This window comes from Lissotriton vulgaris, chromosome 6, assembly GCF_964263255.1.
Source record: "Lissotriton vulgaris chromosome 6, aLisVul1.2, whole genome shotgun sequence".
NCBI classification, from domain to species: domain Eukaryota; kingdom Metazoa; phylum Chordata; class Amphibia; order Caudata; family Salamandridae; genus Lissotriton; species Lissotriton vulgaris.
The window spans coordinates 1896463103-1896487370 of NC_141694.1; the positions used below are offsets into that span (position 1 = coordinate 1896463103).

A 24268-nucleotide genomic window follows, 5' to 3' on the forward strand; every position below is an offset into this window, starting at 1 on the left:
CACACCCACGACTCCACCTATATAAAGAGCCAAAATCCTTAACATGATCCTTTGCAAATTCAACAGACCTGTCAGCAGATACCACCACTACACAACGACATACACTTACAACCCAACGACCACACAATCTGGACACCACTAGCATCTGTCAAATACCACACTTACAAACACACACCTTTTCTCATAGTCACTCACCCTCACTTTCACACCCACCCACACATCCGTCTCCACCACCACCCATCACCATGCCCCCAAAGAAGAATCCAAAGTTCACAGACAATGAGTTGAAAGTTAGTTGGTACATTGGTCCAACAGACCCACTTGTCCCAGAAAACCAAGATGTGGGAGAGGATTGTCAATAAGGTGAGGGCACAAGCACCTTGCCTGCACGCAAAGGAGAACATCAGGAACAAATACTATGATGTGCGAAGGAGGGTCTAGAAGCTGATTGGCAGAGAACGTGCCCTGAGCCAGTGGACAAGTGGTGGCCCACTTGCAAAAAACTTACAAACTTCACTTCCAGGGAGGAGAAGGTGCAGTGCATCCTTCCACCGGAGGGCACCATGGATTATCAGGAGAACCTGAGCCTGGTGAGTACATAACCAACTAGCTAATATTGTGATCCAATACATACCCACAGATATCACTGTCAAGGGGACAGTGATACCAATCACTGTTGGCAAAGCCATATCAACATTAAGCAAATGATCCTGTGATGTCTATATCACTCACAGAAACAAGATATCAGAAATCTCCGAGTAATATGTAAATGTGTCATAATATGTAAAAACTTAATAACAAACACAGCAAGGATATAGCCTCAAAACACCAACCACCACTAGAAGTCATCTTGCCAGCACTATTACATGTACTCACAGGGAAGCTGAGTCACGGGAAGGAAGGTTTGGACTGCTGGGAAGGTGGATGTAGCCAAAAGCATGATGGGAGCCATAGTCACAGCCAACAGTCATCTTCCCACATTGCCCAACAATCACATTGTGAACCATGCTCAGCTCACAGGGAGTGGAAAAGTACTGCCAAGATGGCTGACCTTGGCGACTGGTGTGGGAAGCAGAAAGACCTGTTGGGAGTAGTGCTCAAACAAACACCAGGACACCATTGTCAGATATCTTGAACATAAAGTTTGACTCACTGTCATGGAAGCATGGTTCATAAGGGCCTATCTGGGCTGTGAGAGAGGAGGAGTGCTATATCCACTAGCAGCCCCTCTCCAACACACACAGCCCACTCACCAACTCCAAACGCCACACCGGAGACTATGCATAACCTGAGACTCATGGTAAATCTACTCCCAAGATGCCGTGCATTGGGCCCTGGTGTGAGTTGTACTAGTCCATGGTGGGATATCTGATCAAATTTAGATTGCAACCAACAACACATACAATGTAACAGCAAAGCACATCATGTAAAAATAATTAATAACTTAGCACTAATCACAGCAGGGCAATGTGATCCAAACACCAGTCACATACAGCAGCCATCTTGTTTGCACACATTCACCCACAGGGAAGCAGAGTCACAAGAAGGGAGGTTAGGAGTGCTGTGAAGGTGGGTGTAGACAAAAGCATGATGGGAGTATTAGTCACAGACAACAGTCCTCCTCCCACATGGCCCATCAAGCCCAACTTGACCTATGCTCAGCTCACAGGGAGAGGAAAAGTGCTACCAAGATGGCTGACACTGGGCTCTGGTGTGGGGAGGACAAGGCCATGTTGGAAGTTGTGGTCACACAAACACCAGGACCCTGTTGAAAATTAGATTTCAATGTGAACATTACCGGCGCCATCTTGTCCAATCTTAAGCCTCTGCAAGCACGTAAGCGGCAGCCATTTTAGACACTGTGGCAGTTTTGCATATTGCCGATCACCTACGCGTCTCCCTGACCCCGCTATCATCCCCAGCGCACTGGCAACCCCCAAGCACACATGCTAGAGTCATAAAGTATGATCAGCGCGACCCTTCCCCCGGAGCCACTTCCCATGCCAAACCTTCGTGCCCTTTCATCCCACGCGCACGAACAGGCCCCTTCGATAACCTCCTCCCCTGCACCTGGCTGTTCGATCCGATCCCAGGCCATAATCAACCCCTGCGGATACAGTTTATTGCCCCCATACAGTAAGATCTCGCCTCCCATCAAGGGGGCCGGAATTAATCAATGCCACAACCCCATGAGATCCGACTGAACGCATATTTCAGCTCCTGCCAGAATGACCAGCTGCGCAATAGCAATCACCTGCTGAGATTGGGGTAGGGGACATTTGCTGTTGGGTATGTGTGGGAACGGTCCTGAAGCAGGGATTCCAAGGATGTTTTACAATGCATTAAAGTAATGTCAGGAATGTGTTACCTTGCAATAAAGAGTTGCAAATGTGTATAAAAGGCCAGGCCACAGAAATGCAGTTATAGCACCTCGAGAAGACATTCTGCTTTTCCGATTTGACGTGTTCTCCTCTGGAGAAAGAAACCTGTTCCTTGCTTTCCAGTTCCCAGCTCCCGCCTCTTCTGGGAGCAGAAGTCGACCGGGACCAGGGTTCAATTCCCGACGCGGCAGGGCCGTGGACTTTGGTCAGCAGACTCGATAATTATCGCTTCGGTGCCTACTCTAATCAGGGGTCCCACTCGGCAACTCTGGGCACTGGCTTGCCTAATCTCCACAACGGCCCCTCCAACGCTGGGGATGCTTGGCTCCACCTTGGGGACTCCCAGCCGGGACCATCCCACAGGAAAAGCCAGGATGGGTTCCCCAGCGTTATACAGCGCCAGGAAACCTCCGGGTAACAGTGCGCTTTACAAGCTCAAACATAATAATTTATTTGATAGTTAACCGAGTGAATTAGAGGCGACTAACGCCAAGCAGTGCTTGATGATAACTAGGAAAAATCTGCTTATTCAACAATTGGCGTCCCAATGCGGGGTCCATCAGCGACCCGTGAGTCTGGTAGAGAGGTCCTAACGACGGAGTGAACAACTGCACCGATCGGGAAAGTGCACCTGCCTGAAAGAGACCCTCGTATGGCAGCCGATCATCCGAACTTCACTGGTTCCGAACGGACGTCTCTCGAGTGATCTACAGTCCCACAGGAGTGCCGCGGCAAAAACGGAAAATAGAGGACGATCGGGCGCTGCAAGTGGAAGACAAGAAACTGTCCATACGGTCCAGGTAAGGTCGTGAAAAACGGCGATTGATTGATTGTATTGGAATTGTTTGGTTTGAAAATACTAGTTTTGCCTATTGATTGGTTCGTTTAGCTTGTTAGCTACTCGATATATTGGTTCTCTTTGAGTAATACTGTTTGCAAACAACGAAGAATAGAAATATTCTCTCTCTCTTTGCAGATAGTGAAGGATAGGTAGTGCGGACCTTTGTCCAATATTGTTTGAGACTTTTTATTGACCGCCTATACGTCATGCCTATCTTCTCACTGATTGATAATTGGTTCAACCCGGACCGTTCATTAGAGGTCAGTCATCCGGCTCGACCGGAGGGCACACCTAATAAGGACATGTATGTAAAATATGGACTAGTCGCCGTAGCTTATAGTAAACTATGGCATAAACACACTAAGAAAGATCGAGAAAGTCAGTGGCCACTGATGGGATCTTTTGACCTCGCTAAAATAGAAGCGTTAGAGAAAGCTCTTCACGAAAATAAAACTACGCCAACTATGCTTGATAGTCTTGGCATGTGGCAAAAAGAAACAATGCAATTAAAGAAGAAAGACGAAGCAAGAATAGATAAGGAACTACGAAAATCAGCTCAGCTAGCTGGTAAAAAGTTAGAAGAAGAGATTAGGGAAAGAGAAAAAGCTAGAAAGGAACAAGAATCAGAAATCTCAGGCCAATGTCCTGACAGAACATCCTCAGCGCTTTATCCTGAGCTACCATCGAAACAAAAGATAGACGATGATTTACACTTAGGTCCACCGATCATTTATATGCCCCCTCCTTATGCCCCTAACCATCCTCAAGTACAGCACCAAGAATCACAGAACGAAACTGAAGGTAGCGCCAGGGCCTCGGTAACTACGGCCTCCGCGCCGACCAAGCCTCTCGTGCTAAATACCTCGTCAAAAGACACCTCGGGGGGACTTTGGGCCGACACTGACCTGGGAGGTCTTCTTTCATCTGGGCTCCTGGCCACCGCAGCCTCTACGCTGCCCTGCAGCAACACTCACCAGGCTCCCTGCTGCCTGCCGCTTACCAATAATCGCGGCGAGGTGGCAGATCGGGGACTACATCCCCCAGCACCGCTAGCGCCTAGGAAGGCATGTTTCCTGTCCCGCCCCCGGAGGTGCGCTTAAGGACAGCACGAGCCCCGGGGGAGCGGAGGACTTTGGGCCGACACTGACCTGGGACGTCTTCTTTCATCAGGGCTCCTGACCGCCGCAGCCTCAGCGCTGCCCTGCAGCAACACTCACCAGGCTCCCTGCTGCCTGCCGCTTCCCAATAATCGCAGCGAGGCGGCAGATCGGGGACTAGTCGCGCCGCCCTCCCACCCTCCTCACACCCTATAAAATGTGTATCCCGGCCAGACGGCGCAGCGGGCCTAAGCCAAGCCCGTCTGCGTCCGTCCGCGACCGGACCGGCCCAGGGCCCCAACCCCTGGCCCGGACTGTAGACGCACCTGGAGCAGGAGTGAACTAGTAAGTTTTTCCTCAAATGTGTGCACCCCTGGACACCACAGCGTTAGAGTAGGGGAGAATGAAGGGTGTCGCCACTGCCAATTCCGCTTCAGCATAGCGATAGCAGACAACAAGGCCAGCAACTCCTCACTGTCCTGTGGCCTCATCAATGTAAGATCGCTGAGCTGTCATAAACACGATGTATATGACCTTCTCATTGATAAACACCCTGATCTGTTGTTCATTACAGAAACTTGGCTTGATGCCAACTCTGACCCCGACATCATTCAGGCTTTACCAGATGACTATCAGATGGTGCGCCTGGACAGACCGATAGGCAGAGGAGGCGGAATTGCGATCGCCTTTAAACAACAATGGGCTTGCAAACTAGAACCAATTAGTTTGGCAGGTTGTGAGGCGATATTTTCACCATAACAATTGAAGGAAGCATGACTGTAAAAGGCCTGCTAGTTTATCGCCAACCAGGACCTATGTCCAGATTTAAAGGCAACCTTCTAGAGTGTGTCACAGAAACAGCGATAAGAAGAGATAAGTTTCTGTTGCTGGGAGATTTAAACACACATCTGGAAGACCCACTAGACAAAGGAGTGATGGAGTTCCGGAAGAACTTCACACCCTACAGCTAGAGCTTATGGGGCAGCTTCCAACACATAACCGTGGGCATCTGTTAGACCCCATATTTGCCAATTGGGAGGATGTTTTAGTTGCTCCCCCAGTGCCCCTGCCCTGGACAGATCACTTTTTTGTCCCATTCGTTATTCACCTGCCTAAGCATAAAGTTAATGCTCCCGCCCCTCTTAACTACCCTCGTCGCAGGTGGGCAAGATTCTCCCTGCCAGAGTTTAACAAGGCTCTCATCGCGGAAGGGCCCCCAGGAGGCAATGATGTGGCAACGGCAAACAAATTGCTCAATGACCGCATCACGGCTGCTCTGGACTGCACAGCCCCATTGGGCCGGCCAACGAAAGGTGTCCACAGACAAAGAACTGCTCCCTGGTTCAGCGAGGCGCTGCGCTGCGCCAAAGGGGACTGTAAACGAGCAGAGAGACAATGGAGAGTGGCATATGATGACCGGATGAAAGAGGCCTATCTCATTAAGAGACGCACCTATCATAATAAAATCCGGATAGAGAAAGCCACATATTATGCAGACAGAATCCACGGGGCAGAGAATTGTGCCAGGGAACTGTTCAGCATATATAAGTCCTTAGCCACCCCAAAAACCTCTACTCAAGATGAAGATCACTCAGTAGCAGCATGCAACCGCATCGCTAACTACTTCGGAGACAAAGTGTCTAAGATTTACTCTGCTTTTCCCGAAATTCCACCTGCAGCGGAAGAGCCTGCAGACCCAGTAGCAGAGGAAGATGATCAAAATCTGCTACTTAATTTTACCATTCCCCCACCGGAAGATCTAGTTAAAATCCTGCAGATCTGTTAAATCTGGCTCCCCCCGAGATCCTGCATCCCCAAAAAGGTTGAGTGACAGTCGGGAGACCCTTGAACCTTATATCAGGCACGTGCTAGATGTCTCCTTCCGATCCAGTTCTATACCTGAGGATTGGAAACAGGCTGTGGTGCTTCCCCTCCGCAAGAAGCCCAACATTAGCTTTGAGAAGTTGGACAACCTACGCCCCATCTCTCTGCTGCCTTATTTTTCTAAGGTAGCGGAGAAGGTGGTAAACAAACAGCTAATGAAATGTGTGGAGGAAGGCAACTTTCTTCACCCTACCCAATTCGGGTTTCGGCCCCGTCATTCTACGGAGTCTGCCCTTCTTAGGGCCACCGAATCCCTCAGGCAGGGTGCAGACGAGGGACAAACCATGGCTCTAATCCTACTAGACCTCAGCGCTGCGTTCGACACTGTAGCACATTCCATCTTGCTACAGTGTCTGAACAAAGGTGGGGTGAGAGGGGCAGCGCTGAAATGGATTTATTCATTTCTTACTGGCCGAGGCTTCCAAGTGAGGCAAGGTGACCACTACTCTGAGCGAATTTCTTTGGACCAGGGGGTGCCGCAGGGCTCGTCCCTGAGTCCAACACTTTTTAACCTTTATGTCGCTCCGATCGCCACCTTAGTAGAGAATCACGGCCTCCGAATGGTGTTGTATGCCGACGACACGCAGTTGGTTATCTCCCTGTCGCGTGCACCCGGTCTCTCGGCGGACATCTTCAGAGCCTGCATGCAAGATCTAGCTGCCTGGATGTCCGCCAACTGTCTCAAGCTCAACGGAGGCAAGACCGAGGTGCTGGTCGTGGGGGGCTGCCAATCAGCGTGGACGTCGGCATGGTGGCCATCTTCACTAGGTCCAACACCCATTCCGTGCCAGAAAGCAAAGAACTTGGGCATCTGGTTTGATACTGACCTTACCTTCGGCCCCCAGATCAATCAGGTGGTCGGATCATGCTTTGGGACCCTCAAAAGTCTCAGGAAGACTTTGAAGTTTTTACCTGTGAGAGCCCGACAAACCTTGGTACATGCACTAGTCACATCAAAGATGGACTATGGTAATCTTCTCTATTTAGGGACCTTGGAGAAGAATCTTAGCCGCCTACAGGTCCTACAGAATGCCGCTGCCCGACTAGTGCTTAGACTACCCAGAAGAGCAGCATCTGCAGCGGCCCTTAGGTCTCTGCATTGGCTCCCGGTCAGAAGCAGGGTAGAATTCAAAGCACTATGCACGTGCCATCGGATCATCAATGGGAGGTCTCCTCTCCCTTTGCAAGGACTTCTGACGTCTTACGAGCCGTCCCGCTCCTTGGGATCTTCAGGCTCTGGACTCCTGGTTATTCCCAAGGTGTCTAGAGCACGGATGGGCGGAAGATCCTTCAGGTACCTTGCAGCCTCTAGATGGAACAAACTACCCATGGCATTGCGATTAGAGCCATCAGAATCAATCTTTAGAGCCAAGCTTAAAACTGCACTATTCGCTCAGTAAGGTATGCCGCTTCTGTAGGTTCCATTAAGTATCTCTCCTTAACGCGGGGACACGCCACTGTTGCGTCACCATGCGCTTTGCAAAACCCCCTAAATAGAAATAGAAATAGAAACATCCCCCAGCACCGCTAGCGCCTAGGAAGGCGTGTTTCCTGTCCCGCCCCCGGAGGTGCGCTTAAGGACAGCGCGAGTCCCGGGGGAGCGGGGGACTTTGGGCTGACACGGACCTGGGAGGTCTTCTTTCATCTGGGCTCCTGACCACCGCAGCCTCAGCGCTGCCCTGCAGCAACACTCACCAGGCTCCCTGCTGCTTCCCAATAATCGCGGCGAGGCGGCAGATCGGGGACTACGTACCCCAGCAACGCTAGCGCCTAGGAAGGCGTGTTTCCTGTCCCGCCCCCGGAGGTGCGCTTAAGGACAGCGCGAGCCCCCGCGTCGCGGGATCGCGCAGGGCTAAGCCCGGGCAAAGGGCGGGCCCTCTTGAGGCACGAGGAAGACTGGACGGGCCACCTCATTTGTTACTACCACAGGAGGAGGTAATGTGATGCTCCTTTTCCATCGACTGTCTGGCGAATTCATTACTACCATAAAACATAATGTCCATTTGGGAAGAGCTCAACCCCCTGTGTGGCACAAACTAAGTCCCTGATTTAATAACCTCCCCTACTGTGGGTACTTATTGTGTTACCCAATCGTCCCCGAAAAACATAAATCTGGTATTTGCCATGGTGTAACTCTAATACAGCCTCCCTGTATACCTACCCCAACAGGCCCCAAAGTAATCTTAAAACCTGTGTCAAAAACTCATCAAGTGGCTACACCCGCTATGGTAAGAATGCCACGTATCAACCTACCTCCTGAAGCCGCCCCATATGTGTCTGTCCTCTCTGGGGTCCCTGCCCTCAGCCAGGGAACACATGAATCGCAGCAGGACCTGCTAAATAAGGTCATTTTCTGGCTACAAAACAATAGACCTTTGCCACCCGAGTTAGATGGTGGTATCCTGAGTGTCAGGAGGGTGGGATGGTTAGGCACGCTGCCTAAAGACATTGCTGGGGATTTGGTATTAAATAAATTAAAAAACAGAAATGTCGTCCCCTATTAACGATTTTGCCCCCCCAAAGCAAGACATGGCACTATTCGCATATGGGATTTGTACGATTTTTACCAGAGTTCTCCACATATTACATAGAACCAATTTCCTAGGCTGTAAAGGTTTCGAACTTTTGTCTAAAAATTGTATTTTTAAGACCCCACTACTTAAAGGCCACCTATAAGTTTGAGCCAAACTGACAGGGTAGGATGTAACTGATAAGTATATTGTTTTAGAGTTGCTTCACTGATCATGAAACCCTTGCATATCGATTAGCTGATTCGCTATACTTATTTAATCTTGTTTTATTAACTTTGTAATGATCTTCTACGATGTCCATGAAATGTTATGGTTTTTATTCATGTATTGTTGATGCTTTTATGATTTTTAAACTAAAATCGAATAAAGCTTATCTGATTCTGATTCACCTCGGAAAGAATCGAAACAAAGGAGAAAGAACCGGCAAGAATCCCACGTTTGAGCAAAAATGAGCGAGCCGGTATTGAGAAAATAGTCAAAACCCTAGTAGACAGAAAAGAAACAGAAGAGTACATAACAGATATGTGCAACTCCTAAGCTGACAATCACAAGCGACACTTCGTTGTGCATTTTTGTTACCACACCCTCACAGCTTATGAAGAAAAATATAAGAATGTAGGACCGGACCGACTCATGACTCTATATAGAAAGGTGGATACAAGAGTGAATGAGACGTAACAGAACTCTTCTCCTATACCCTAGAAGTCTTCCGCCACCTCATAGAACAAGGGCGAATAGTCGAAAGCGCTACACCTGTAATAACTGAACCCCTGATAGAGAGATTAGATAATATGATGCCCATCAAGGAAGCTTCCCCCTACTGGGTTCCCCCTAGAGGACAGGGAACGCACGATGACATAAATCATCAGGATGCTAAAGGAAGAGTAGCTTACAACTGGGTGTATCAGCCCTGGGATAGACAGGACATCCTGACATTCCGCAAATCCTTGCCGGACTTGCGAAAGAATCCCACTGCGTTCTACACGGAATTAGGTACCGCTCTAGGATCGACAATTATGACCCTTGCCGACATAGACTTATTCTTTGGGCTATGTCTGCCAGCTGACGTGTGGAAACAAATCCGGAAAATAAACCACACTGACCTGTTCGGGCATACCTGAGAGCAACTCAATGTACTAGACAAGCAACGAAACCCTGGACAGAAACCCCTGAAAGCTATACTAGACCTCCCAGATAAGATAGTACAACAAGTAAAGACCCTGATTCCCGAGAAAAAGATAGACTGGTCCATAGTAACAGCTTGCCGCCAGAAACCCCAAGAAGACGTCTCAGAATACTTCTCCCGGTTCAAAACGGTGTTCTCCGATTATAGTGGACAAGACATTACCACTGCGTCTGGCCATCACTTGTTTGTACAAAATTATGTTAAGGAGGTCGGAGGTATCACAGAAACTACAGACTGGTGAAAGCCGTTGGGCAGCCTCTAAACCAGCGGCCATTCTCCAGATGGCCCAGTATTATGAACACCAGAAAAACGAAAGCGATAGAGCCTCTGAAAAGTAAAAGAAAGATTTAAAAGAACGCGTTATGATAGCACAACTACAAGGAGTGAATATAGGAAAGGAACAATACAAGGGAGGTTATCAACAGATTACTCCTAGAACCCCACCGCCCAGAAGCAATGTACCTGCACCCTGCGCTGGACGTAGGGACTTAGGGAAGATCAGTGTGCATTTTGTAAAGGGTACGGACACTGGAAGTCTCAATGCCCGGTCCTGATCGAAATGAATAGGAACAAAGGAGCGAGAGAATTAGCGAATGGACCAAGAGGTAGAGGACCCGGAAGAGGGTACACAAACGACGCTAGTGAAGAGAGACCAGGTAGAGCGAATACATTTGACCGTCCCTGACAGAATCAGTACCAACAATCTGACTACGACAACGCGTACGACTTTGCATAGGACTGCCAAGGGCAAGGGAGGGATCCAGTCAACCTCTATGTTGACCAGCAAGGCCCGTATGTTACCGCAAAGGTCCTGGGCACGAAGTCTCCATTTCTGGTAGACACGGGAGCAACACGTAGTGCATTATCAAACGACTGATTCCAAGGGCACCCTTGTCTGGCTCGCACGTGACATCAATAGGATTTGATGGTACGCCCTCCACTAACCCCTTATCTAAACCGATCCCTTTTGACCTTGAAGATAATATCATTGACACAACGTTTCTCCTCTCCTCCAATACAAAAGACGTCATTATGGGTCTCGACCTGCTGAAACATTTTCGAGCGAGTATCAGATGCTCACCCAACGGAGTCCGAGTCATCCTATATGACAACCACCACCAACTAAGACCTCACCCATTCCAACACATGTACCCCATTAACGAAGTAGACGTGTCCCTACTGGATACTTTGCCATCACACTTATGGGCTAAACCTGACTCAGACGTAGGACGAATGATAATAGACCCAGTGCATGTGACAATACGACAGAACGCGACCTTACCGAGAGTACCCCAGTACAAGATATCACCAGAAGGCGAGAAAGCATTGGTCAAGATAATACAGTCGCTAGTAGACGCAGAAGTGGTAGAAGAGGTAGTAAGCAATGTATGTAACAGCCCAATCCTACCGATCATCAAAAGACATGGAGAAGGAGATGAGAAAGCATACCGCTTCATTATCGACCTACGAGAGATCAACAAGATAGTTGTGCCACAGTACCCTGTTTCTGACATCACCACCATCCTGACCCTAATTCCATCCACTGCCACCACGTTCACTGTAATTGATCTCAAGAAAGCCTTCTTCTCCATACCCATTCACCAAGATATCCGCTATCTTTTCGGGTTCACCCTAAGATCCTGCTTTTATAGATTTTGTCGAGCACCCCAGGGGTACACCGAAAGCCTGAGCATCTATAGCCAGGCGCTCAAGAGACAGTTAGACGCAGTTCAGTTACCAGACGGGGTGGTGTTGATACAGCATGTAGACAATATCCTTCTAGCAGCAGACACCACTTCACTTGCAGTCACAGCCACCATCCAGCTCCTACACTTTCTTGCAGAGAATGGTCACAAAGCTTCCCGAAAGAAGTTACAGTTTTGTAAACCCCAAGTGACATATCAAAGAAAGAGAGGAAACTCACACCTGACAGAATCCAGACCATTCTAGACACTCCCGTCCCTAAGAACCAGAAGCAAGTCCACTCTCGGATAGGCCTCACCTCATTCGGTCGACAGTGGTTGCCGAACTTTAGTCTCATTGTCAAACCCCTACTTTCCCTTCTAGCAAAAGACATCCCCTTTCCACTCCCTTGGACTCCCGAATGCCAGACCGCGTTCAAAGAATTACGAGGTGCCCTTTGTTTGGCATCCGTTCTAGGAACCCCAGACTACTCCAAACCACTCTCTCTCTACACACACGAAAGAGGGGGATGTGCATTATCTGTCCTGACACAATCGATTGGTCCCAAGCAGCGCACTTGCACTTATTTCTCAGCCACCCTTTGTTAGAAATGGGATTTCTGGTTGGCTGAGGCTTGCGCCAAAGTCAGGCAGAAACCACCATTATAAGTCAGGGAAAGGGAGTTACACGCCAAAGCTAACCCCTGCTCACCCTCTAGGTAACGTGACACGAGCAGCAAGGCTAATCTTGGAAGGTTAAGTGTTTGCGCGGGCACCCAGCAACAACACCCAAGGCCCACCACAAAAGAAACTCCACACTAGGTTATATGTAAAAATAGCCATTTCTTTATACCAAAACACATTAGATAAAAACACATACTTTACAATGTGCCAACCGGCACGGGCATAATTTACAGGGGATATGTACAAGACAGGGCCACCTGGACCACTGTCAGGAATAGGCACTTTTAGAACTAGCACTTAGAACATAGAATATAAAATCACTGTAGCACAAATTAGAAAAATGTGGCACACAACCAGTAATCACTGGTAACAGGTAAGTACCACCTACGCAACCCTAACCACCTTAGGAAAATATTACGCAGGTAATCAGGACCTCACTAGCACCATCTGTACTAGAAAGAACAACCACCTAGGTATCACCATACATTTAGGGGTATTAGCATGAACATATTTCCCATGATGCTTCACAACATTCAGAGGTGTAGGGAAGGAAAACACATGATGCATAACCGTACATTCAGCGGTGTGTGAGAACACAATTGCGCATAAATCACCTTAGTCACCACCTGTGACTGTCCCTAGGCCAATTGGCCTCGCTGGGGCTAGGACGCCCTGTGTCCCAAAGTCAGGGCAGGCTGTGCAGGCAGCCAAAGAAAGATGCAGGGGCCTAAACGTAGCAGCTGCTCACTAAGTGCTGGGCAGCTGGTGCAACAATGAGGGTGCCAACTTGGGAGCCTCGCAGGCTCTGCACACTGACTGGGCCCTCAGGAGCCGCTGGTGGCCTACTGGCAAATGTAGGGCATGTGGGAGCGGCCCGCTGCCTTCCGGGGCCGCTCTACCACGCGAAAAGGTGCCCCCTGAGCCTCTCTGGGCTCTACAAACAACTGTGGCGCTTTTGAGCCTCTCGGGGCTCTGGACAAACGGTGGCGACTGCTTTGCTGGAGTCCCCCTCCTGGGGACTCAAAAAGACAATGGCCCCTTTCTCGTGGGAGCGGCCCGCTACCAACTGTGGCCGCTCCACGCAACACAAGACTGCCTCCGCTCGTGAGGGGGGGGGCCCTCTCGGGTGACCAGCGGGCAAGAAGATGCCCCAGGTGCCCTCGTGGGCTTGCAACAACTGTCCTTGCGATGGAGGGGAGGGGCGGGCACCAACAACATGTCCCGATGCCCTCCTTTTCCCTAAGGGACACCGGACTCCTCTGCTTCTGTGAGGGCGGTGGTCTCAGTACGCCTTGAGCATACGCTTCTCGGGAGCCTGGTGCGATTCCGTATGGCCCGGCGTACACGTCGTACCTTGCTCGGCGCTTGCAGGTCGTGGCGGCTTTCAGCTGTGCGGTACGGCTCCGGTCGTGAAGAGGGTGCAAATGGCAGCGCGGCCCCTCGAACAAGCCTTCAAGCTCCAGGGTGCGCTGCTGAGGCCGCGCACTTAGTCTCCTGCCACCAGTACGGGGTGAAAAAGGCCGGGTGGGCACCGGCCAAATCAAATGAAGCGCTCCCAGGTGCTAGTAAAAAAAGATAAAGCGCTCTCAGGTGCTTGTGGCATATAAAAGCGCTCCAAGGGGCTTGTGCATATAAAAGCGCTCCCAGGCACTAGGAAAACCATGAAGCGCTCCCAGGCGCTAGGAAAACACCAGTCCAGCACAAAGGTCAGCAAAAGTCCTTTCAGAGAGCAAGGAAAAGGGGGGGGGCAAGGCTGGGCCAGGGGCCAGCTCACTGGGCCCTCCAGGCAGGAAGGCAGTCCCAAGTGGTGGTTCCTCCTGGCGCCCAGCAGCAGCCCCCTTCAAGTAGGATCAGGAAAAGAAGAACAAATTATAAGGGGACACAGCCCCTTTTTATACACAGTAAACCTTTGTCTTTGTTCAGGGTGAGGGGAAAGACCAGTCGCAGCTGGTTTGTGAGCACTGTGATGGGCTCAGCCCCTCACTCTATTCACTGGCAGGGCTAGGGACATTAGATGCACCACAGGGGGCGGAGCCAGCATTGTGTGGGGAAAGCCAGCCCTATTCAGGACCCAGGTGCACTCCTCCCCAGCCATCAGCATGCTAATCTCCACACTCACCACCGGGGCAGACCCATTCTCACCAGCCAATCACGTGCCAGCACACTTACTGAACACGCACACCCATGTATAGCAGTGGCACTTCCACACTAGACACAATCACGCCGCATACATCATCGCGCAGCATTTAATCACACGAGTCCGCACATACCAAACTCGCATCTGCACTCCTCACACGTCAGAAACTACCAGGGACACACACATTCCCCATGCATTCCTATGGGAGGGCAAGCCAACCTCAATCCACGCACTCAGAGTGCGCATGCACTTACCACTGGGACACAGTGAAAGTGCGCAGAAACCAAAATTCACTACCACCCATTCACATTTAAAAAACAAAAAGTTTAGGGGTGAAACTGCCAGAAGGGCCAAGTCCAAAACCCTTGACCCAGTAGCCAGAGCATTACCAGCGTGCCTATGCGCTGTAGCAGCTGCAGCAGTTTCGATATGACAGAGTAAGGGAATAGTACTCTCCAACCCCCCTACAGTGTTAGTACCCCATGCCGTTGACACCCTCTTGAATCAGACTAAAACCCAGCACCTGACTAGTCACGATTGACAGGATACGAGTTGACCCTATTAGCACCACACATAACTCTGAAACGATGCACCACTCTGAACCCAAATACATTGTTACCACTGCCTGAAAACGACCCCAATGTGACTCCTCTACATGACTGTGTGAACCTCACTGACGAACAGACAAAGAGTAGGGTAGACTTCCAAGACACTGCTTTCCCAGAACCTGATGGGGAACTATGGGTAGATGGCTCATGCATCAAACTCTCCGATGGCACCACCTCAGCTGCATATGCCGTCACCACAGCCCGAACCATTGTCGAGACAGCCTGAATTGCCCAGCGATCCGCACAGGCGGCAGAACTGATTGCTCTCACACAAGCATGTATTTTAGCAGCAGGGACGACAGTAAACATACACACACGGACAGCAAGTATGCCTTCGGGTAGTTCACCATTTTGGGCTCCTATGGAGGGAAAGAGGATTCCTGACCTCGCACGGCACACCAATCCTACATGGAGATCTAGTCTCCGCCTTGACCAAAGCAGTCTTCCTCCCCAAGCAGCTAGCAGTAATTAAATGCCAAGCACATAAGAAAGTAACAGACATTATTGGACAGGGAAATGCACTAGCTGACGTTACTGCCCGAGCCGCAGCCGAAGACAGAACAACAACACGAATGTATGTGACCAGGTCACAAGCTGAGAAATGGACAGACGCTAGGACCACTTTAAGAGACATCCAACTGACGAGTACACAACACGAACTGACTGAGTGGGCACGGGTGGGACTAAAAGACGACGAAGGCTGCTGGAGGACAAAAGACAAAGACAAATGGCTATTACCTATTGCTTATCTGATCCCCATATTGACCATGGCACACTTACCCACACACATAGGATCTGCTCCCATGACCGAACTGATTACTAGGGTATGGCATAATGACAAGATAGCAGATTCAGCAAAACGCCTAGTACAACAATGCATGGTATGCCTGGAACACAACCCGGGGAAAGGGACAGTAGCACCACGGGGAGGGTTTGGAGTCCCTGGCCATCCCTTTGAGCTCCTCCAAATGGATTACATTCAGTTAGAGAGGTGCCATGGTCTGAAATACGTCCTAGTTATTGTGTGCGCATTTAGCAAATGGGTGGAAGCATACCCCACTAGTGACAATACCGCCACCGCTACTGCAAAGGTGTTGCTTTAAGACTTCTTCCCACGCTATGGCCTTTGAAGAATTTTATGGAGCGACAATGGCCCCCACTTCGTAGCCGAAGTTATCCAACACATACTGAAAGGGTTGGGTGTAAAGCAAAAGTTCCATGCAGTTTTCCACCTCCAATCTGCAGGCTTGGTAGAGAGACACAACGCCACACTGAAGTTAAAACTAGCAAAGATAGTTGCCACCAGTGGACTGAAATGGCCTGATGCCCTCTGTTGGACTTGGCCCTTTCCCCCAAATTTTTCGCTTTTTGCCCTCCTAATTTGAATGTCTCCCCCATGGTATTAAACATAGAAGGACCATGTGTGGTAAGAGTTGCCCTGCTTTTCCTAGGGCCGCTGGCCACCAAGAGTCGTCCCAGGCGGAAGGGGAAGTACCTAAGATGAGGACTTACGTTTTGTCCGAGTTCAGTTTAAGACGGCTGTGCTTCATCCATTCGGCTACTTCTTTCATCACTTCATGTAGGTTGGTTTTGGCGGTGTTTGGGTCTTTGGTGAGTGAGAGGATCAGTTGAGTGTCATCAGCGTAGGAGATGATGTTATTATTATTATTATTATTATTTGGAATCTTATGTAGCGCGTGGTTAACCTCGGGCATCCCAGCGCTCGTTCATAGCTCAGAGGGATGGAGCTGAGAGAAGGACATCATTAGGCGGGGAATAGGGGAGTTTTTAGCAGCTTTCGGAACCGAATGATACCGGTCTCTGTTCGCAGATTCAAGGGCAACGCGTTCATGTTGAGGTTGTGTTGACGTGCGATGGTTGCGAGGGGGCTCATGTATACTTTGAAGAGGGTAGGGCTGAGAGAAGATCCTTGTGGAATGCCGCAGATGACTTCGGTGGCCTCTGACTTAAAAGGTGGGAGGCGGACTCTCTGAGTTCTTCCAGCGAGGAAAGAGGTGATCCAGTCCAATGCTTTTCCTTGAATTCCGAGGTTGTTGAGGCATTGTATAAGGGTGCAATGACAGACTGTGTCGAAGGCTGCAGAGAGGTCAAGGAGGATGAGGGCGACTGTGTCTCCGTTGTCCAGAAGTGTTCGAATGTCGTCTGTTGCTGCGATGAGAGCGGGTTCGGTGCTGTGTTTGACTCGGAAGCCGGACTGTGAGGAGTCGAGGGATTTGTTGGTTTCGAGGAAGGCGGCGAGCTGATTGTTGACGGCTTTCTCAATGACTTTGGCCGGGAATGGGAGGAGCGAGATGGGGCAGTAGTTTTTGAGTTCGGTGGGGTCTGCTGTGGGTTTTTTCAGAAGGGCGCTGAGTTCGGCGTGTTTCCAGCTTTCCGGGAAGGTAGCGGAGTTGAGGAAGCAGTTGATGACGTCTCGGAGGTGGGGGTGCGATGATGGAGTCTGCTTTGTTGAAGATGTGGTGGGGACATGGGTCTGTTGGGAATCCTGAGTGGATGGAGTTCATCAGGCGAATGGTGTCATCAGTGGTGATTGGGTTCCAGTCATGAAGGATGTTCGAGGGGGGTTTAGGTTCGGAGGTGGGTGGGGTGGGTTTGTCTTCGGGTTGGTTGTCGAAGCCGTTATGGATGTCGGCGATTTTGTCGTGGAAGAATGAAGCTAGGGAGTCGCAAAGGACTTGAGAGGGAGTGATGTTGTTGGTGCTGGCGGTGGGGTTGGTAAATTCTTTGACGATGTTGAATAGTTCCTTGCTGTTGTGTGCGTTGTTATCTAGTCGGTCTTTGAATGCTGATTTCTTGGTAGTTCGGATTAGTTGGTGGTGTTTGCTGGTGGCGTTTTTTAAGGCGTCTCTGGTGATAGTGTTTGGGTCTTTTTTCCAGGCTTTCTCAAGGGAACGACAGAGTTTCTTGGATTTCTTAAGGTCATCGTTGAACCAGGGGGCGTTTTTGCTGCCTAGCTTGATTTGATGTTTTTTAAAGGGTGCTAAGTTGTCGGCGCTGTGGGTTAGCCATTGTATGAGGTTGATGGCTGCTTGGTTAGGGTTTACGAATAGGCAGGGGGGTTTTGAAGAAGCGATGTGGAGATCTGGTCGATGGTGATGAAGTCAGTGATGTCTTCACTGAATTGTGTACGGGGTCCTGGTGGCCTGTAGAGGAGTGTGCCTCTGAGTGGGGGTCTTGGGGTCGGTGTGGATCTGGAAGTGAAGGTGTTCGGCGATAGCGAGGTTGACGTCTGAGCTGGTTGAGATGCGGATGGAGTTCCTATGGACGATGGCGATGCCTCCTCCTGTTTGGTTGGTGCGGTCCTTTCGGATGATCTTGTAGCCTTCCGGGATGGCTATGGTGATGTCTGGAGCTGATGAGGCATTCATCCAGGTTTCGGTTAGGAAGGCGACGTCCGGAGAAATGGTGTCGAGTAGATTCGAAAGGTCGATGGCGTGTTTGTGAACTGAGCGGGTGTTGAGAAGGATGCATTTTAGGTGGTTAGTGTTGGGGCTCTGTTTGGGGTTTGTGGATTTGGTGTGGGTCTTGGTGCAGTTGAACTTGCAGGAGTGGCATGTGAAGGGTCCATGGGTGTGTCCTGGGGCGGCTTGGTGGCAGGCCGGGGTTAAGGGCAGTGAGGGTTGCGGTGTCGTATGTGATGCGGGAGGTGATGGGTTTGCGAGGGCCAGGGGGTATGGCGCTGGGCGCGGTCCAGGCGCGGACGGCGTAGACGGGCTTACCTTTGGCGCACCATTGGCGCGCAGGGGGCGCATCCACAGCGCGTAAACGCTGCGCGTCGGTTGTTCTGGCATAAGAGGGAAGGGGGGGCGGAGCGAGGGAGGGGCAGCTGGGAGGCGGGGTGGAGAGAGGGGCTGGGAGGTAGAACAACAAAATGGTGGGAGCAGTAAACAAAGCGAAACAAAGCGAAATCCCCCTCAGAAATGCACAGTGGACTATGCGATATAATGCTAGGCTAATACACAAGGCACTGTATAAATTCTAAAAATGTTTTCAAAAATGCTATACAATAGTGAAGCGCTAGGATACCAATGCGGCCAGGAGCAGTGAAGCGCTGCGATGTCAGAGCCGCCAGGATCAGTGAAGCGCTATGAAGTTTATGCAATTAGGAGCAGAGAAGCGCTATATTCAATGCCAGGGAGCGTGGGGAGCGACCGCTTCGGAGCCAGGCAGGACGGTCACAGCGCAGGATAGGGCGGGTCAGGTCAGTTCAGTCTAGTTAGTGGGGGGGAGGGGCCGCTGGGAGGCGGGGTGGAGAGAGGGGCAGGGAAGTAGAACAACAAAATGGTGGGAGCAGTAAACAAAGTGAAACAAAGCGAAATCCCCCTCAAAGTATGCACAGTGGGCTATGCGATATAATGCTAGGCTAATACACAAGGCACTGTATAAATTCTAAAAATGGTTTCAAAAACGCTATACAATAGTGAAGCGCTACGATACCAATGCGGCCAGGAGCAGTGAAGCGCTACGATGTCAGAGCAGCCAGGATCAGTGAAGCGCTATGAAGTTTATGCAATTAGGAGCAGAGAAGCGCTATATTCAATGCCAGGGAGCGTGGGGAGCGACCGCTTCTGAGCCAGGCAGGACGGTTTTGGTTTCCAAACATAGAAGTATAGTTTCTCTGCTGCGCCATGCCTGGCACACTTCTGCCCATCCGGAACAGTTTCTTCTGCAAATGAGCGGTCTTTGGGCGTTTATGGCAAATCTATCGCCGCCACTTCTACACGACAGCAAATATTAAAACATGCACACTAAAAAAAAAAAAAAAACTACAGTGTAACAACCAAGTAAAGGGACTGGTAGCCATGGGAGGAGACAAATGACGACATAGCTGTACTAGGAGGGACTAACAAGCCTATTAAGGAATCAATCACCAGCATGTGCGAAGGACAAAGACCTAAGCCAATGAAAAATATGGGCAGGGCTTCTCCTCTGTATTTTACTAACATTTCGTCAGAGCAGCGCTTGTGTGCTGGCTCAGGCTAATCTAAAAAAAAAAACCTCTAAAGGGAGCTGCAAGCCATATTACAGGTTTTCTTCATAGATCGGCCAGTACCGCCAAATGGTGCAATTTTGAGATCCTTATGACAAATTATAACTTACAAAAGTGCTTTTTACTTAGTAGAAATAAACTAAAAATATTAAAAATACTAGGTTAATTAAATTAATGGCAAGGAACGGTAAAACAGCAGGAAGATGTCTTTGTGTTTACTCACCAGAGAATTCCTCATTAAGCATTAAATGCTGTATTGGGTGTGTGTGCCCTTATGGTTTTCTTTTTGCAAGTTTCTTATTGTTATCTTGTGTACAGTTAATGAAAAAACACAGATACCAAACAATGAGCACTGGTGGCTGCAATGCGCCAAATTGAAACTTTCATGACTGCCATCCTCTCTGTGTGGTGTAAAGTGGACTTTGACCTCTCGTAGAACAGTCTCCTGCCTTCAAGTACTATATATTTGTATAACTTGTATTCATTCCCTTCTTTGTGCTCTATTTTTTTTTGTCCCAGATTTAGTGGTGTGTCTCCGGACTCTCCATCTTACCAACCCCAATCTCTACAGGACCTTCTCGCCTCTGTGCCCCCTTTCTCTTCTAGGATACTTAGCAGTGCCATTTGAGGACTTTGATAGATCAGGCTGCCTGAATCTGTTCTGCACATAGTTACCATTCCCTCCCAGAAAGGCTGGATAATTCTACAGTGCCAGTTCGTGTGGAGTAAACTTCCTTCCTCTATTTGACGTCTGAGGCAGTTTGGGCCATGGCTATGCTGCATCACCACAGTTGTAATGGGGTTAAACGAGCCCTATGAAAAGAAGTATTTTAATTAAAATTATTAAAAGATACTCGGTAGAAGTCTCCACTTCTCTAAGCACCATCAGCACTAAACAGGGCACGAGTCGGGGTACCACGCGGGTGGACGGCATCCCCCCACTTATTTTTTAGGGTTTTCCAGGGTGGACGCCGTCCACCCTGCTCAATCAAAACGCTGTCCACCCTTTTCCTGCCTCCGGCTCCAGACTTCCCTGCTCGAGACTCCACTGTCGGTCTCAGCTGCTGCCTGCTCGAGACTCCACTCCTGCCTCGCCTGCTGCCTGCTCGTAGGGAAACGGTTTACGGTAAGAACGTGTGGAAAACTTCTGTCACCCTCCGTCTCTTCTCTGTCTCCCTCCGTCTCTTCTCTGTCTCCCTCCGTCTCTTCTCTGTCTCCCTCCGTCTCTTCTCTGTCTCCCTCCGTCTCTTCTCTGTCTCCCTCCGTCTCTTCTCTGTCTCCCTCCGTCTCTTCTCTGTCTCCCTCCGTCTCTTCTCTGTCTCCCTCCGTCTCTCTGTCTCCCTCCGTCTCTCTGTCTCCCTCCGTCTCCCTCCGTCTCTTCTCTGTCTCCCTCCGTCTCTCTGTCTCCCTCCGTCTCCCTCCATCTCTTCTCTGTCTCCCCCGTCTCTTCTCTGTCTCCCCCCGTCTCTCTGTCTCCCTCCGTCTGTTCTCTGTCTCCCTCCGCCTCTTCTCTGTCTGAGTTCTGAGTATTGTATACATGCGCACACACTACAGTGAAAGAGAGGGGTATGGTGCTATATGCCTTAAAATTTAAACAGATATTCGAACTGGCATGCACAATTTTAACATGGTGCAAAATCAAATTTGAAGAAAAAGTTATTTAAAGTAGTGTTAATATTTATACAAGTCAAGGGGGCACATGTCTAGTACGTGTTTACGGTATGCCAGTGCTAAAACGGCCACCTGTGTTCCATCAGCAGGCCAGAGCTGACAACAGGTACGTTTCAGTCCACTTTCAAGGCAATGGGGTGGTATGCAATGATAAAAGCAGGAGGAGCCCTGCTGGTTCACTCATAGGCTGCTTATACAGGTGAGTTGACTGACGCACCTAGAACAATACGCAAAGAGTCACAAAGGGACGATCTCTTTAAACATAAACCTTCCAATCTCCGTCTCATCATCAATCCAGCAGAACTGCTCAAAGGCTTTAAGACTGTTCAGCTGGCCCTTTACACACTCCACACCTGCTGGCATTGCCTTTTCACTCAGGCTTCTCCCACCTGCACGGAACATGTCTTTAACGCAGCGCAAAATCAGCCATTTCGGATGGATGAGTTAATGCTATGAACCGCGCGAGGATCTTCCGATAAACTTTCTACTGTATATAAAGCCCTGGATTTACCATCTGCGAACAAATGTCAAAATACCCATCTAGTGAAAAGAATGCAAAGTGGCAGTGGTTAGGTTGAACACAAGGGGCTGTGTTTGAGGAGTGGGGTGGGGGAGGAGGAAGTTGGGTTTTTGAACATAGTTAGCACTGCTGCTCAGTGCAACCTGCTGAAACCTAGCAGAACCAATGCTAATATCTGTATGTATTATACGAGAGCACAGATCGATCCAACTACAGATAGAGTACATAGTTAAGAGGTTATGTGAGAATGGCCGTCCTTAAATGACACCTATATCTATTTAGCTGCAGCATGCAAGCCAAGTAAGAGCCGGCAAATTAGTCGACTTTTAGCTGTTACTGCCAACATGAATATTGGCCAACTAGATGGACCTGGCAGTCCTTGTATTCTACCAAGATGGCAACACTGTTTCCCCTTTGCCTGATCCTACGCAAGACTCCATAGGGATCAGGAGGCTATGCTTGCTGGAGCATTCTCCTGTCTGGAAGCACCTCTTCTGCTATCCAAGAACTGGCTGCGTCTCATTACGCTGAAACCAACTTCCAATACAAACCAACACAGCTGGAGAGGTGCCATATTCACCCCAATCCATAACAAGCATTGGCACAGCCAATAGGCCTCGCTTTTGGGTCTTTATAAGTGTTTAGTTATGCAGAACAATATCCTTACTGCAACAACATTAACTGTTGCATGGCTAAACACTTATAAGGTCCCAAAGGTGAGACCTATTGGCTATGCATACTATGCGTACACTAGGTGTACTTTCAGGGAAAGCAATATTCATTTCTTTATTTCTAGGTTCAAGTGGTATCCGCAATCTTCAATTGATAAAGAAAAGACAAACAAAATAGCACCTGCGTCATTCCACTGGCATGCGCATTATAATGCATGTACAAACCAGCTGAGTGACACAACTGGTTGCAACTGGTGCCTGCTGTGAGGTCACTTCCTGCTGTGATGTCACTTCCTGTCGTGATGTCACTTCCTGTCGTGATGTCACTTCCTGTGACCACGCCTACCTTGGAGAGTCCCCCCACTTTTTTTTTAGGTCTCGCCTGTCGATGCGCATGCGCATCGAGCAAGGCGAGAGTATTGGGACTTATCCGCTCTTTATCCACACTGCAAGGAATCGTGGCGATTCCTTGCAGTGCCCGTGACTTTTAAGCTCAATGCGCATGCGCATTGAGCTTAAAAGCGCGTGCACGTCCGTCTTTGTTTACCCGCTCCGCCCCCTCCCCTTCCCGCCGTGTCGCATTTCTCCTCCCCCCTCCCCTCTCCTCCGTCCGTCCGTCTTGTTTGTTTGTTTAATTTAACCCGCTCCGCCCCCTCCCCTTCCCGCCGTGTCGCATTTCTCCTCCCCCCTCCCCTCTCTTCCGTCCGTCCGTCTTGTTTTCTTTCTCTCCTGCCTCTTGTTAAATCTTTAGTTTTGTTTGTCAAATGAGGAAAAAGTTGTGGATTTACAGCTTCATGCACAATAGGAGACACTTACAACCCGTGCATGTTCTCACGTCACTCTATGAACTCACGGAAGAATATCATGTATGTATGGTGGTGATTTCTCCTATTTTTCTTTCCACTTTTCGGTCGGGACCGTACGAGCTACGGTATTATTACTGGTTGGCTCACTGTAGCCTTTTAAGTTGTAATTTTCACCTTTTTAAGGTGATGTATGGTCTTCAGCTACAATATGCTAACTCAGTTACTTCACATATGGATTTACTTCACACGGGATTTCTTCCAAACGTGCCCGGAATGGAATTCGAAATACTCACTTCCTCATTGGACTACCTCAAACGTAGAATTCGCTCTAGTCTTTTTTTTCACGACTCCCGGATAGAAGCACACGTATTTAAGGAGGCAGTACTTCCAGGTCACGTGTCCATTACCAGGAACACGATGACCCAGGAGCTGCACATCAGCGTTGCTAACGCATATACACTGGTAAGTGTTAGACGTCGAGACAGTTTTAGGGCTAAGGTCTGGGGTTTGGTAATTGTTTCATGACTTATTAGGAACTGCAGTTCCTGAAGTCAGCCA

At 49.5% G+C, this 24268-nt stretch overlaps 2 protein-coding genes across 2 annotated transcripts in view; one reads left to right on the forward strand and one right to left on the reverse strand.

The window, feature by feature from the left end:
* Positions 1-24268, forward strand: part of LOC147709815 (uncharacterized) — a 1100435-nt gene that overhangs the window by 854102 nt on the left and 222065 nt on the right. Inside the window, 1 exon segment of the mRNA XM_086926112.1 lies at positions 19118-19129. Within this exon segment, the coding sequence (XP_086782238.1) occupies positions 19118-19129 (12 nt within the window).
* The window catches only part of LOC147709819 (uncharacterized), a 62483-nt gene that overhangs the window by 36713 nt on the left and 1502 nt on the right, over positions 1-24268 (reverse strand). The gene's annotated exons all lie outside the window — the stretch shown is intronic.